A 16,626-nucleotide genomic window follows, 5' to 3' on the forward strand; every position below is an offset into this window, starting at 1 on the left:
GGTCTCCTTAGCGGAGGATATGAGTGGGGCAAATTGGTATACATATCTCATGCTGCTGGCAGGCTATCTGGAAACAGTTCATTCATCTTGGTAATTAATCCCACTAATTGCAAATGCTCTGGTATTGCCTTGATTCATCGTGGAGAACAGCAACACCACCTTTCCCAGCATTATCACTTATGTTCATCTCTGCATCTCCATGTCTATCATGTTCACATGAGTCACCAAACACTCAGATATTTGGAATTTTAACCTAACATTCAAACAAAAGTATTTTCCTTACCAAGAGATCATCTAGTTGCTTTATTTTAGAGCAACATATTAGTAGGAACTAGATACTATAACAGAGACCAGCAAAGTGACTCAGTGGGCAAAGGCATTTGCCATCAACCATGATCACTTAGATTGATTCCTGGAAGGCATACAGAAGAAGGCAAGAACCAACTCCTACAAGTTATACTCTCATCTCCACCAGTGTGCTGTGGCAGGTATGTGCCCACGAACATTCACAATAAATAAATAAATATTAAAATAGTTTGGATTAATTTTATAGTTATTAAAATAGGGAATGGTGAGTACTACTTCTTTGCCCAATGTCAATGTTTATTTCAAAAATGTCACAGAGGTACCCAAATATATTTGGTGAATGTATGACATATCTAAGCCAATCCATATCTGGAAGTTTGATAGCATAACACAAAGAATTCATTCAAGTAATATTTACAGTAATGACTGGCTGAATACAGTAGTGTTAAGGTTGGAATCATTTAATACTGTAAATACAAGTTCAAATCCCAGTAGTTCTTCCTTGAAACAACTATGTAACACTCACTAGACCTTTATCAATATAAATCATATGCAAAATGGACACAATACAACCAGTTCCTGGGGGTTTACAAATATTAGTCAAGATAATGTATGCAGTTACTACATAGTGATTGACACATAAGATCTCAGCATGTGGTGATAGTTGCTCCTGTTACTGTGTAGATAATGTTTAACACTGTGGTATTACAAGGTTTAGAGAATACAGAGCAGTGGCAGGGTTATATCTTCAAGTACTTTATATTCTTTTTTTTTTTTTTTTTTTTTTTTTTTGGTTTTTCGAGACAGGGTTTCTCTGCGTAGCTTTGCGCCTTTCCTGGAGCTCACTTGGTAGCCCAGGCTGGCCTCGAACTCACAGAGATCCGCCTGGCTCTGCCTCCCAAGTGCTGGGATTAAAGGCGTGCGCCACCACCGCCCGGCATTATATTCTTAATGCATGCAGACATACAGGGGCGGTGCATACACATAACTTGCACACATGTGGATGGTACTTGGCAGTATAATGGCACAATTGTGAGATAATCGAGTTAACCAAAGAGTCTTTCATCAGGAAAGGAGGAAAGACTGTTTAATGTTTAAGGGGTAGTGCTCTTTGGAAATAACTAGGGATTTCACACTATGTGGGTGTTGGTGGCTGCAAAACCAGGTTCCTGGGAGTTCTGTAAATGAAGCTTGAACTCTATGGAAAGGGAAACTGAAGCATTAAGATGAGAACTACATAAGGAAGGGGCTTCCCACATGGGGTACCAGAGCATCCCTCTTGGATATGAAAAGGCAGCCACTACTTAGATTTACATTTCACTTTAACTAAGAGTGTTAAACCAGGTGAGCAACCCTGCCGTTTATTTCCTGCCTGTGTCCTTTCTAGTACAGCAGCCACTGGCGTTACTTGCTAAAGGTTCATTTTTCTTGGCTTTGTTTTAAATTGTGACTCTTGTGTTCTTCATGTCAGCTCTATGATGAAGCAAGTGCCTGCACATGGGAGGCACTGTGCATAATGCAAGGAAGCATTAAGTAATGAACATGAAACCAGGGTGCAAGACCATTGTGATACTGCTCCGCATCATTCTCTGTTCCTTGTAAGAAATCAACCCCAGTTTCTGGTTGATGTTGTAATTGCATGAATACATGGGAATTCTTCCTCAAATGTCCCAACACTACTACTGAAGGGAATCTAGTTAGAGGCATAAATGTCTAAGAGGTCTCTCTGAGTGCTTTGCTACTAATCTTTTCCTCTCAAGCCTCCATTTTCCATTTCTCTTCTCTAGCAATGCATTAGATTATAAAACTGTCCTCTGTCAGTTTTATCACCAGGACTTACCATGTGGTAAGGGTTGAAAAAACAAATTGTGAATGGAGGGATATTTAGAGCACGTATACTTCACAGCACATGCTTCCAAACCTGAAGTTTTCTAGCATCTCATAAACTGTTGTTGTGGTTTCAAGCTTGCAATTCATGTTTGCATGCATGACCTTAAATGAGCATTACATCTCTGAAGTGCTGCATGGTTGTATCATTTACTGAAGTTACTAACAAGGCCAATGGGTGGACTTTATGCTTGTACGCAAAGATGCTTACAACTTCCAGACTATTTGGGAACTTTGATTGGTAAAATCATATGTCCACTTGATTTCAGTTAGCAAACTCTGGTGCATTTCATTGTTTCCATTTGAAGAGCTTTTGAATACCTCTTAGATTTTCAAGTGCTATAAATACCTAGCAGAGTAAGGCTTTCCTGGGAGATGGATTCTAGAGTCTAAGCAGATCATAGCTACGTTCAGAAGCTTTGAAAACTGCAGTGTAGATCATTATGTCCTTCTGAGGCCCCTCTGATCTTACTTGGATGTGCCAATTCCTGAAAATCCTTTAAAATTCAACACTCTTCTATGATCTCTAGGTCTTAGATAGTAGCTCTTCTGTGTTCATATTAGCCAGTCCCGATTTATAAACTGCCTTATTCTCACATGGATGTCCCAATTATCCACCCATCCTCCTTGTGTAACACTTAGACAGCCAATGTACTTCATGGTTATCTTTACAAAAAAAATTAAATATTTTTGCTGTAGATGGGCATTATGGATATAATTTGTCCTCTATATTACATTTGCTCCCCAAAAGACTTTGGGGCAGTGAATCTGGAGTCTCAGGGAGACGAGCAGATGACAGTAAATGTCCCCAGGACACAAAGAAAAATGAACACAATCTCAAAGTATGCTTGAGAGGCTAATAAAAATTCAAACTTTAGGATTTATCGCCAAGACTGTCCCCTCTATGGCCCCAGGGGAGCTTCAAGCCATGTATTAACATAGTTCTATTTTAATTAAATTTCAAAAATCAGTATTTTACCCACTATTGGCAAAGACTGCAGTCTTTCTTTGTTCCAGTTGACTCCTTCCCACTTTCCTGTGTGCTGGAGGCAGTGGATAGCGGAGTATCTTTGGCTTGCTAAGAAGGTTGAGGTGAGAATAGCTCTCTAGTCTGGACAACATGGACAATCTTCATGGAGATCCTAGTCATTTCTGTATATAGTGGTAATGTACACAATGATTCATTATTATTAACTTTGTATTTGTAGCATTGTTTTCTTAATGACAGTCTCTTATAGTACATGCCTCGAGTCCTTACGAAGCTGGAATCTGGTCTTTGTTCAACTTAATCACCACTCACCCTTGTGAGGTTGGAAAGCTGAGGCCTCATATCATGTAGTTCTCGATGGTACTATATTAAGTCCCATTTCCTCATTTTCTGTACAGTGCTATCTCCACTGCCCTCATATTATCTTAAAGACCAAATGTCAGAAAACAAAGACCTCAATGAAAGAGGCAACTTTTATATTACAGTATTTCCTATAAGCTAGTGATAATTTTAAAGCGCTTACATAGAACTAGACCATGGTCACAGTCTATGGAAAGCATTATACCTTCATATCGCTTCAGCGGCTACTGCTGCCATACTGCTCTGCTCACCCTGTGAGTAGCACAGGCATCAGCTCACCCCATGTCTAAAGCCAGAGGACAGGTAGCACTATTATCCCCTCTTACAATTGAAGAAACTGATGAATAAAGAGATTTGGTGTCTGGCCCGATGCCATGTATCTAGGAAGGGACAAAGCTAACCGTCAAACTGAACTCATTGGTACCCAGTGATTTGGGCACATCAAAGAAAACTTTCAATGTACCTGTTCCTCCTTCTGTGGTTTTTTTGCCCTGTCACTACTGCCGTGTCCATCTTCTGTGCTCTCTTTATTCTAAAGTAACAATTAAAAAGGGGGTGGAAGAAGAATTAGGGTAAGGAGTGGGATTGAAGGCATAAAGAATAGTAGCTGTTGTTACATAGTTATCCTTCCCAGCATGGGGAGGGGACACAGACAGATGGGCAGACCCCCCCCCCACATACATATATACTCATCAAAATATCTACATACACTCTTCAGGGTATGTCACATTGTCATACATTTGACCCCTTTTCTCAGCTTTTGCTGGAGTTGGAACATATCATTTAATTTTAATTCACACTCCATAATAAAGTTAAGTGTAAAAATAAACAGATGAGAAATTTAGATGCTGGCAAAAATTTATATAGGTGGCATATTTTAAACCTACAAAGGCTGGGAAAATAATACAAATAAAACAGCAAAACATGTAATCAATAATGCATGGCAGAGATTGCATCAGATAGTGCATGCAGCCCAGCAGCTGCCACTGAACTCAACAGAAAGTTAGCATGTAAGGAAGGGAGCCCAGCATGACCAGATCTCACAAAGTTTCAAAAACGTGATATTTTTTGGTACATGAATTTCCTGAATAACAGATGTTTAAAACTAAATTCACTTTTAAAAAGCATGGAATAAAACGGCATTGGGCAGTGAAACAAACTAACACCATATTTGTGGGGTTTTCACTCGTAATCAGCCTTACAATGGGGTGTGGAGTAGAAAAGCAAGTTTGGCAGTTAGGAGAAGGCTAGTAGGACCCAAACCTTAGCAGATATAGCAGATATTCGTAACAATAGTCGTGTTGGTGGATGACTGAGGGGATAGAATGGGACTAAGCCCCGGCCTTTCTGTAGTGATTTTATTTCACCTCCTTGCAGTTGTATTGCTCTTGGGCCGCAGGAAGAAAACATAACAGGAATCTAACAGCTCTAAGGGAGCAATCAACTTACAGTGTGAAGGGCAGCTTTCTCTGCAAGAGACAAATCACAGAATTTGAAAATACGTAAATTCTGCAGGCTTTCTTTGCAGACCAAATGCCTTGAATGCGTGTGTGTGGGGGGGGGGGGGTGAGGAGGAAATCATAAATCAGGAACAGAATTTTAATGATGTCTTTAGTAGTTGATTTTCACCACTGAATCCTTACTTAGCAATCATATAGGGGCTAACAGGTCAATGAATGAGAGTCTGGGTTCTTCCTTTCAAGAGAGCTGAATATAAAACATTTCCCTCAGCACTGCCTACTTACCTAATTTGTGTCAAGAGCATTAGTTCTGTAAAAGTAGCCCCGAGCAATAATCATGTTCAATCCAAATAAGGATAGACTTGGACCCAAGCTTTCTGCTCCACAGCCTTAGTTTTTATGGGGCATTCTATTCACAAATATTTACTGGGCTCCTTTTATAAGATCTCATCACTATTATTAAAGATGAGAAAGGCCTGCCCTGAAAGAATGTTTCAAAGTAAGAATGCAAACTCATTCCTCTCCAGGATTTTCTGAGCACTTAGCTGGGAGCATAGGTAGGAGTTAGGGATGTCATAGAGCTCCATCAGTGCCCTCCAGGGGCTCCGAGTTTGGTGAGAAAGCCTTTTGCATCACTCCAGCAGAAAGCTTGATGATAAAGAAGAGGCCTGGAGGGGGACCATGGATACTTGGACAAGCACTGGAGTTCATCAGGAAATCTTTCAACAGAAGAAAGGCGATGACTCAGCAGGAGAGGGGGGCATTCAAGGGGGAGATGTACTAATGGTGGGCGGAATACTAACGGACTGGCTCTGGAGATGACAGATCAGATCTGGGTGCTCAAATGGCTGCTCTCACTGCCGTCTTTTTCAAACCTTTCCAGAAAACATGCTCAGCAAGTGCTCAAGAGCCTTAGAATATATCTCTACCCCTGTACTCTGAAATGCTCAACCTAGCAAAGAGAGATACTAGCAAAAACTTATAAATGAGGACATTTAGCACAGCATTACAACAGTCAGAAACAGTAAAAAAACTTCAGCCATAGAGTAGTGGCAAAGTAGTTATGGTACATCCAAGCTCTATAACTTAATGCATAGTTTGTTAAAAAAAAAAAAAACACATTTGAAGAATATTTCAAAATCAGCAACATGATTATGACATGAATTTCAAATCATGTAAAAATCTTTAATAAAGTACCACTCTAAGTTTTTAATGAAAAAATTAAATGGGGTGCAGCAGGACAGCTCAGCAGGTGAGGCCCCAAGCCTCATGACCTGGATTTGATCCCTGGATCCAACCTGGCAGAAGGAAAGCACTGACTCCTACAGTTGTCCTCAGACCTCCATGCCTTTGCACTTGAGTGCACATACATATGCACACAATCAAAAGATAAAGTAAAAAACACATGATTCTCCACACTGGTAGCAAATTTCACCTATGTCTGATTTTTTTAAACTTCTTTCCTATTTTAGACATATCAGACAACAAAGGATTGTCATTTCTTCCCATTTTGAGTAAAATAAAAACAACTGACTTTCTTTTCTTTCCTGTTAAGTGGCCAGTATGATCTTGGATTGGTAAATCACTCTAAGTCTCATTCGCTTTAGTCAAGCTGGCTGATGAAGGAAGCCCTCAACTTGTAAAAACCGGAAGAGAAAGGAGGGGCTTCTAGAAGCGGGATTCTACCAGCAGAGAGAACAAGTATGATGCAAGCCATGGTGTAAGGACCAAAAAGGCCGGTTGCTGAGTACCGAGAAAGACTCGATGACACTGAGCAGCACTTCAGGAGGGGAACATACATATACACATCATGGTTCAATATAAGAAATGTCACAAAGAACACACACAACCAACCAAACAAAAGCCAGGCATGGCGCACGCACCTTCAACCCAACACTTAGGAAGCAGAGGAAGGTAGATCTCTGAGTTCAAGGGCAGCCTCATCTACAGGGTAAATTCCAGGACAACCAGGGCTGTGTAAAGAAACCCTGCCTTGAAAAAACAAAACTAAAAACAAAAAGAACAACAAAAAGAAATGTCACAATGCAGTACATGATTTATAGCAAAATACTAAAGGCAAGTGGAGTGTGGTGGACCAAACCTCCTTTAGTAATCTTGGGTAGGAGATATTAGTTGTGTCAAAATGTGCTATTAGGTAGGGGATATTAGTTGTGCAAAAATGGCTAGCATTTTTTTTTTTTGGATTTATTTTGTAAAGAATGTAAAAGATCTCTTTGCTGTTAGATTGGAAAAAAAGAGTTATAAAAATATTAGAAAATAATTTGAAGTAAACTACTATTTCAGGAAATTCAATCTCTGCACTAAATTCACTTCATCCTTTAATTTCTCCTTTGCTTTTAAGTAGGTATTCACATAAAGTCAGCTTCATAAGACAGACCAAGGGACATGGCAATGCAGCCCTTTAATCACAGCAATTGGGTGCAAGAGGCAGGTGAGTCCATGAGAGTTTGAGGCCAGCCTGGTCTACATAGTGAGTTCCAGGACAGCAGACGCTATATAGTGGGACCCTGGTGGGGGGCAGGAGGGAAGAGAGAGAGAGAGAGAGAGAGAGAGAGAGAGAGAGAGAGAGAGAGAGAGAGAGAGAGAGAGAGAAAATAAATGAATGAATATCCAGCCAGGAATATATCCCAAGAAACTCAGCAAAATGAGAATACTTTTCATTTTGTATGTTTCATTTTTTACGCAAAACTGTGCCTTGTTGACTTTCTACCTAGATTCCTGCTTTTCTGCAATGAAGGGCAGGCAGTAATCTCTTCCTTCATTGAGTTTTCTTGCTTTTATGGTTTCTTTTAACTGAATGTTTAGCATCTTACCCAAACCACCGCTATTCTAGGCTATGCAGGTCTACCCAGCATCAAGCCACCCTTTGCTAGCTATCATTAGCTAAATAGACCTTCACACTTACCTAACCATATCACCTAGACCCTTGGGGTTTTCCAGTCTATTTAAACCCGATGTGGGCAGATTTCCATTTCCTTTGTTCTTTGTGTAGGCTTGTTTAAGGTGTAGGTCTCTAAAGGGGATGGAAGGGAGACAGATGTTGAGGATGGAAGAGATTGGCAGTTTGAACAGCACAGTTTGGTCTGATGGCTTTGTTATGCTAGAAGTGCGAGCTCCTCCAAGTGCGCCTTCCGGAATTTGCATCATACTACAATCATACTACATTAAATCCTTAACGCAGGGTAGTGTGTTAAATAAAAAATAATACGAGAAATGTAAACCAGTGGGTCAGTTCTGTTAAATCATCTCCACAGATACAAATTGCAGGCCTTCATAAATCCTAACACACTTGAGACCTTTAGAAGGGGAGAAGCCTAGAATACTGATTAGGCTCTCAGGAGCGAAAACAGGTGATGTCATAGCACGCAGTGCGGTGTGGTCACCGCCAAGGCCGGCTGGGGAACTGCAGTTCCTGGGAGCCTGGTGCTCTGCACCAGGGGCAGAGGCACCCTGTCATGGGCTCCCGCAACACCGGTGAGCACCGGGCACCAATCAGGTGTTCGTTCCGCAGTCTTTGTTCTCACTGGGGAGCAGGCTGCCGGAATCTGGTCTACAATCCTCTTCCTATGGTTGGTTCCGCGGGGTACCTGGCTCCCTGACTTGCCTGGGTTGGGCATCCGGCCAAAAGAGCTTTCCGCAGTGGCTTCTGTCTTCTGTCTCTGGAACGTAGAAGCTAAACCCTGACTCACCGTTGTCAGCTTTGGGAGAGGAGGGTTCAATCATTTTAAATGGCAACTCGTACTCAGAACCTACCTTCCCAAGCAGGAATTGTGCTTTGCACATCTCTAACCAGTTGCCTCGGACAGAATATGTGTGTGTGTGTGTGTGTGTGTGTGTGTGTGTGTGTGTGTGTGTGTGTGTGTGTGTGTAGGAACCTCTGACCTATTCATGCTAGATAAGGGAACTTTCTTTGCTGTGAGAATGATGGAGAGAGGGAAAACCTCCTAAACCAAAGATGTGTCTCCGGGTCCCCACTCCATTAGCTGTACAGAACTCAGACCTCTATCCCTACAGCCTCAGGTAGCTAGCTGGTCCTTCGCTCCAGACTCACGGAGCGAAGCATGAAGTTCTTTGAGATCTCTAGGTGCAAAGTGATGCAAGACCACAGTCTTCCTTACAGCTATTCTTAGATTTCGACCGAGAGAAAGCCGAACCACTGCCCCGGAGGAGGGAACGTTCTAGCGTCCAGCCTGCCCACCCCCGAGAGATCAGGAAATGTTTAGCTCGGTCTCAGATCCTCTAGCGAGCTCTAGCTTCCAGCTATTTAATCTCACTCCATTCGGCCCAGACCTCGCAGAGGGGGCGTGGCTTGTCCTGAGGGTGGCGCTAGAGTCCCGGGTTAATTTGCATACACCACACCCTCCGCTTCTCATTGGCAGACTGGAGTCCCTCCCACCCCACTACCTAACTAACCCGCGGTCACCCTTCACCGCCGAGCCTCGGAGATAAACTTAACTTGCCCGGAGATTCGAGGTGCTCTCGCCTCCCGCGATTGGCCGACGCCACTCATTGGCTGTGGGTGCGGAAGGGGGCGTGGCCGGCACGGTCTGATTGGCGGGAGGGGGCGGCTCCCAGCGCGGCAGCCCTGAAGGCGGCGAACCGCGGGGGCGGGGCTGCACTGAGGCGCTGAGACGGCCGCGGCTGCTCGTCCTGGCTGGCGGGGCGGGGGTCTGGCGATGGGGGCGGGAGGAACAACGGGCCGGTGAGCGCCACGGCCGCCGTCCCCGCCGAGCTCGCGCGGGCAGCCGCTGCGCTGTAGTTGCCGCCCGACCCCCTGAGAAGAGGACGTTGGAGAGGCCCTCCGCTAGCAGCCGCGGTGACAACCCGGCGTCGGCGCGATGAACCGCGGTGGCAGCAGCGCGTCGGCCTCGGCCAACTACCTGCTCTGCACCAACTGCCGGAAAGTGCTGCGGAAGGTACGGCGCGCCCGCGTCCGGCGGCGAGGCGCTCCCCAGGGTCGGGGTCCGGCCGGAGCTCAAGGGGGGGCGAGACGCGAAGGGTCCCCCCGCGGGGTCCCCGCGCCCGGCCCTGGGCTGCCGCCGGGTCTGCCCCGAGGCTGAAGGGATGCTGGGATGCTGGGAGGGACCGGCTCGGCTGGGGATGGAGGCTGGCCTGAAATCACTGCAGCCTGTCTGGTCTGCAGGAGCCTGGCTCCCTCTCCGCCGAGGCTGACTCTGGGGGCTGTTTTCTTTGCCTGGGTCGCTTCTGCCAGGCCTACCGTGCCCCGGCACCCCCTCTTGACATTCTCTTGGTGGCTCCCGAAAGGCACCGTGAAGGCATCTTGAACTTTATGCCCATGGGAAACGCTGTTGGTTCTTCCAGTGCCTTGGGCTGGGGTTGGTGGAGGTGGAGGTGGAGGCTGAAGTGGACGTGGGTTCGCCCTCCGTATCATCCCCCACCGCGGTGTGGATCCAGAAAATCCGACCCAGGATCGGCTTACTGCTTTCCAGAGTGACTGATAGAAAGTTTACTCCAGTATTGTTTAGCTTACTTGGCTTAATCGCTCCGTGGGGGATGGAAATGCAGGGAGAGAAAGGATGACAAAATGTCCCTGTAGGCGCAGGAGAGTTTTTAACAGATCTGAACAGCTTCCTTGAATAATACAATCCGTTTCTACTCCGCAGTCTATTTTTACATTGCATGAAGTGAGATCATTAGGTTAGGTGCTTCTGTTTGTCCAGCACCAATGAATTAAAATTGCTGAGCTGTGCATATCTGAGAGAGAGCTATGATGAATACAGTGCCGTTTTTGTCAATTTCCCTATCTACAGTCACTTTAGGATTGTTCTTTATGTATTAAGAAAAACAAGCAAGCAAGCTCAAATATTTGCGCTCTTTGTCCAAAAACTGTTTTTCTTCCTCTGTGGGTCAGGCCAAGTGCCAATCAAAGTTGTTTTTCAAGCCTCTTTTCCCTGCAGTGAAGCTGGTTTTTTTTTTTTTTTTTTTTTTTTTCCTCCTTTCTCCTATTTTATTTGAGAGCGTCAGGAAAGCAAAGGGATTGCAGGTTTGAAGTTAATCAAACAATTAAATACGCCTTAAATTGTGTTTATTGGATATGTTTCTCTTAAAACTGATTTTTATTAAATGTGCATGTTGAGTATGTGCAGTTATTTTTTTCCCCATAAACTCCTGGATCAAATTACAGTTGATACTTGCTCAGCTCATTGTAGGGCAGCTTGTGAGAAATGTAATGGATCAGAAGCTCTGTTGAGCGCAGTTGAATGTTAACTCTTTCACTGCTGGACCAGATGGCATCTGAATTTAGCTTTTAAAAAACATTGTTTCTTAATGTTTAAACCGAAACTGTCTTTGTCAGGAAAAACAATACCAGTGAACCCTGTTTAATTCAATTTACTCTCAGTTAAAATGAAAGGAAATTATATTTTTTAACTGAATGTGGGGAAAGGTGCTATAATTGACTTGCTTAAGTGATATAATTCTGTTTCAATCAAAGCACATTAAAATTTTAATAAAAATTTTTAAAAAGTTAATAGCAATTTGTTTGGCTCCAGGATATTTTTTTGAAAGAGCTTTGATTATGAATCCATAGCACTAGCACTAAGGACATGTTTATGATTTTCTTCTAGTTATTAAGGCACTAGTACTCTGTTTACCTAGGCAGATCTCCTTCATTTGTAGCCATCACTGAAAGGAAGATAAGTATGTGCACACAGGGAACACACATGTTCCTGTTTTATAACTGTGGTGCCCACCTCTGCCAGTATCCAGCTTTCAGTAACTACAAGGTGTTTAGTTTGGACTCATGTAGTAGCATGAAATGAGTTTAGATGGGGAAAGAATTGTCTGTGCCAGTTAAGGCATGACCTGGCAACGTTTGAAGCTTTTTAAGATTGCCATTCTTAAGGATTCTAGAAAGAAAATGCTCTATCATTCTAAAAATGCCACGTAAAGATTGACTTCTGATAAAGACATGTTTTTATTTTTGATAGAATATGACTATGTAAAGTTTATCTACAGCTCTCACAGCCTGATTCTTTACGTTTTCTTGTGTCCATTTAATAGTATACAGTAATAAACAAATGAGTGACAGCACTTTGGGTTTTGAGTGTCAATCGCAATGGAAGAGTCACCATCACATACATCCATGTCAGTAACCCTTTGCTATCAGAACTGACATTAATGGTAAGAGAAGGCCTTTACCTTTATATATAGCAGAAGGCTTTTTTACTGTCTGTGAACAACCTAATGTATGCAATATGTATGATGGATTCTGAGGAAACTTCAAAAGGAACTGAATTAACGTTCAAAGAAAATAATTTGTTTTAACTCGGTGTCTGAACAGTGAATTGTATATTGTATGAGAATCTCATTTATTCTTGGAAGTGTCTTCACCATTTAGGTTGACCGTTTTGCAAAATAGAGAGAATTGTTGATGTATCTGATTTGGTAATTTGAGTCATAGAAGAGCAGAGGAGAAAGCAAGAGCATCAGATCTGCAGGTCTAAGTAGGCCTGCTCTGTCACCATTACACAGTTGAATGAACTTTTTCATAAGAGGAAAACCATTTACTTTTGGGAGCATAGAAAGACTGAAAGTGTAAAACATTTGACTTTGAGAAATTCCAGTGACAACTGCAGGGATCTGATCTTTAATTTCAAACATGAAGTGGCAAAGCACATTAAGGAAGGTAGGTGACTGTCAGCCTGTTCACCTGCCACTTCAAAGTAAGGTGGCATACTTACATACTTTTGAGTGTTGAACTAGTAGATGAATAGAATTTTTTGATATAAATTAAAGGATCTAACATTTTAATTTCTTTCCTTTTTAACAAAATAGGCTCTCACTCTGTAGCCTGGGCTATCCTCAATGTAGTTCAGGCTAGCCTTGAACTCTTGATTCTCCTGCTTTAAGTCCTCCAAGTGCTGAGATTACAAGTGTGCAACACCATGCTGAGAAGTTTCCATTTTTAACGTTATTCTAAGTAGTTCTAGTGATACATCTTATTGTGGCTATAGTATTTTTTCACTTATGCAATTTGATATTCTTAAAACTTCACGATGTTTTTATAAGCAAAGAGACTATCATCTAAAATGAAAAATGTTAGTTTGACCCATATGATCCTCACTTAATATAATCAAAATGATCAGTATTAGAAATTTTATATAGTTTACCCAGTAGAATGGGTTTACTTGCGTGATGGACAGGTAGCCATCTTATGCCTTTGGCTAGTGAGCTTTATTGGGTTTTATATTTTTGATTGTGAGGTGGTTTTCAGTTAATGTTATCTTAAATAACCCAAGTAGAGGTCAAGTAGTGGGTTTGTGATAGCAACCTTAGATGCAGTTCTCTTCAGACTGGGCTGGAGAGATGGCTCAGAGGTTAAGAGCACCCACTGCTCTTCCAGAGGTCCTGAGTTCAATTCCCAGCAACCACATGGTGGCTCACAACCATCTGTAATGAGATCTGGCGCCCTCCTATGTATACATAATAAATAAATAAATCTTTAAAAAATATATAGATACTTGAAAAATGTACCCATAATTTTAACGCATTTGAATCTGTCATAATTATCTTGTGACAAGATGGTGATGATGATGATGATAATGGTGGTTATATATATTAGAACTTTTTATTATATTATTGATCAGGAAGATTGTCATTGTTTGTGAAGGCACTAGCCTTTGTAAAAAACAAATATCACATATTTGTTTCTGGGACCAAGAACTTAGTAATATAATAATTATTAATTTATAACAAAATACTTATTTAAATTGTTGCTTTGTGCATTTAATGCTTCATAGTTCAAGTTCAGTGTAAGATTTCATTTGTGAAATTGTTTCTGTTGCTTCCTATAGTTTATAAGATGGTTACAGTTTGATCTTTGGCATTGGCCTTTCTCTTGGGGTTAAGTCAGCTAACTTCCTTGAAACCCAGTTTTTTCCTGTAGACTACACATGGTTTCTACCTGTCTCATGGTGGCTTGGTGGCTTAGAGAGAATGTATGTAAGCACCATGCAAACCCTCAAATGTCACTATACAGGAATGAAAAGCTCAGTCTGTGTATTTTCCTGTTTTTTAGGATTGTAGCCACTAATATACACTGAATAATTTTGTTTGTAGTCATTTTTCATAGGAATTTTAATGATTGCTAGTAAAAGAGCAGTCATGATGATATTTTTATTGAGAGTAACCCTTATGCATATTTTTGGTTTCACGTTTCCGGTTGTATTCTCCTCTCTTCACACACCCTCCTTTAAAGAGTAATGTGATCCATTGCTTTTGGATTTTCCGATAATTTAATTAAATGTCTTTGACAAGGAAAATTGGTATTTGGCTTGAAAAGACAATGTGTTAAAGCTGAATTGCCCAATAACAGAAGATCTAGGATAAAGCAAGGGCATCTAGTTATTCAGTTTAGGAGAAGAGTTCTGAAGCAGTAGTCTCCTAATCTTACCATCTGATTTTTCCATTGATGCCTTTGCATCATCATCTCTGGTTCTTCTCAACATTGAGGAGGTTTGGGTGGCAGAGTCTCTGCCATACAACTAAGAAGACCCCTTAAGGCAGGCTCTGTTGCTGTGATGAACTCTTTTCCTTCTTCCCTGCAGTGCTGAGGCTGCAAGGGAATAGCTCCATTCCACACTCAGCCTCCGTGGGATGCTCTAGCGATCCTAGAACTGGGATTAGGAAAGTTGGCCTTCTTGACTGGGTTGCAGAAGCTAAAGGGGAAAGGGCAGCAGTCAGTTACCCCTCTCAGCTCCTGAATGCTTGTAGGCCCATCACTCCTCACTCTGGGCCCAGGACTCTGGGAGTATGTCTATGACATACCAGACATATTCAAAAACTGTTTTTGAGGCTAGAACCTCAAAACTGTTCTTATTTTTCTTTGTTACTGTGTATAAAAGCAGTGTGGGCATAAATGTGATGATCCTTCAGTGTAAATCAAGAAAGTGTCACCACTCAACATGGGGGAAATGAACAGTTTCATTTAAGAATGCTGTTGAAGAAGCAGTAAGTTTTATGTTTTGAATTTTCACCCCGGAGGCTCCTTCCTCTCACATGTGTGAGGCAGTGAGGAGGTGCACGGTACCTCTGTAGCAAGCTGCCTGTCTCATGTGTAAACATGTGCAGTAGCTTTAGTAACGAGCTGAATCAGCCAGTTTTTCATCTAAACCACTTTACTCAGAAGAGCACTGATGGACAGACTTTGCTTCCTCAGATTTGAGTGCTTAAGTAAACACATACATTAAAACTAGCAAATTTTTGTGCAATTATATTTGTTTCCATTAAATTAGAAAGTTTCTTGTATCTGTTTTGTTTTTGCGACAGGCTCATTATATAGCCCAGGCTGGCCTAGAATTCAGTATGTAGACCTGTCTGGCTTGGAACCCACAGAGATCTACCTGCCTGTGCTTCACTAGTCCTGGGATTAAAGGCATGCACCACCATACTAGGTGCAAGCTTCTCACTTTTTGAAGTCTCTCCTCTTCAGGTGAAGGATTACATTAATGGATGTGATTTTTTGATAACACATATGTGCACCAACATTTGGAAGATACACAGAACCCAGTGAACCAGTTTGTGAAAGCTGCTACACCATGTCCCACCCGATACTTTTCAGCCAAGAACCAAATCATTACATCACAATGGGTATAAACTTTGGGCTTTGCTATTGATTGCTTTAACATTGACAATGAATATTGTCAATTGTTTCTTTGAATTTTCAGTATTGTATTATTCATTTTTGAGGTGTTTATCAAGATCACATAGAGATAAAATATTCAAAATGCAAGATGGACAGGTGGATTTTAATATAATACAAAAATGTTAAATTCATGTATATGGTTTCAGAAGGGATATTTATAAGGTTTGATGTGATGTCAAAGAAAAGTGTTCATAATTGTCTCCTTTTTTTCCAACAACATATCTGATTTTCTTTAAACATTCTTCAGTCAAAACATCACAGCCAATGAATGCAGAAAACCCAGCTGTCTTATGATAAACAGACATTGAAGAGATTTGCAAAAATGTAAATGTGAATCTCACTGTTTTGTTATGGAAAATAAAGTTCCATAAAGATGTGTGATTTATGTTAACATGCAGTAGACTTTTATTTTAGGTGAATTAAACATTTAAACTTTCCCTGGCTTTAATATCTATTACAGTAACTATTGACAGTTATAACTTCTCTGGCATTTGCAATAGTTTTTGAGTGTGAAGGGCGTCCATGAGTGGGACAACTGAAAACTGTTATGCTGAAATTATGGACAGTAGAGTATGGTCCATGTAGAAGGAATTCAATGGAGAAAATAAAAAGAAAGCCATGATAGTACTGCCAGAAGATATGGATAAGGCCACCCAGTCATCTCTGTTGTGTGGGGATGCTTATAGACACTGCCTGGCACCTTTTTGTTGATGCTCCAGAAGCTTCTCTCTTAGCATGTTAAGACTTTGATCAACTGATTCTCGTGGCATCCCTTTATGTGGTAGAAATTAGGTGACCGGGCAAAATTTTGGTTCTGAAGAACTATTCTCTCTGCTATGTGAAGCAACTGAAGAAAGGTCTGGTCCAGGGCTGTGTCCATTACACTCTAATTGACTGGTGTTTTCAGAAAAGGAAAGGAAGACCCTGAGTTGCAGGGT

At 41.7% G+C, this 16,626-nt stretch overlaps 1 protein-coding gene and 1 long non-coding RNA gene across 2 annotated transcripts in view; one reads left to right on the top strand and one right to left on the bottom strand.

Moving 5' to 3' along the window:
• Positions 1-753: 753 nt before the first annotated feature.
• On the bottom strand, positions 754-8,764 carry LOC121830724 (uncharacterized). Its single transcript, XR_013052607.1, has 4 exons — positions 8,627-8,764; positions 7,928-8,035; positions 4,005-4,073; positions 754-3,345 (listed from the first exon to the last, which is right to left on the bottom strand). It is a non-coding gene; the product is annotated as an uncharacterized LOC121830724 (long non-coding RNA).
• Positions 8,765-9,575: 811 nt separating this feature from the next.
• Sesn3 (sestrin 3) overlaps positions 9,576-16,626 on the top strand; it is a 59,630-nt gene continuing 52,579 nt past the window's right edge. The window contains exon 1 of the mRNA XM_006992800.4: positions 9,576-9,938. Coding sequence (XP_006992862.1) covers positions 9,861-9,938 — 78 coding nt within the window. The 5' untranslated portion in view covers positions 9,576-9,860. The remainder of the gene's footprint in view (positions 9,939-16,626) is intronic.

This window comes from Peromyscus maniculatus, chromosome 7 (genome assembly GCF_049852395.1).
Source record: "Peromyscus maniculatus bairdii isolate BWxNUB_F1_BW_parent chromosome 7, HU_Pman_BW_mat_3.1, whole genome shotgun sequence".
NCBI lineage: Eukaryota > Metazoa > Chordata > Mammalia > Rodentia > Cricetidae > Peromyscus > Peromyscus maniculatus.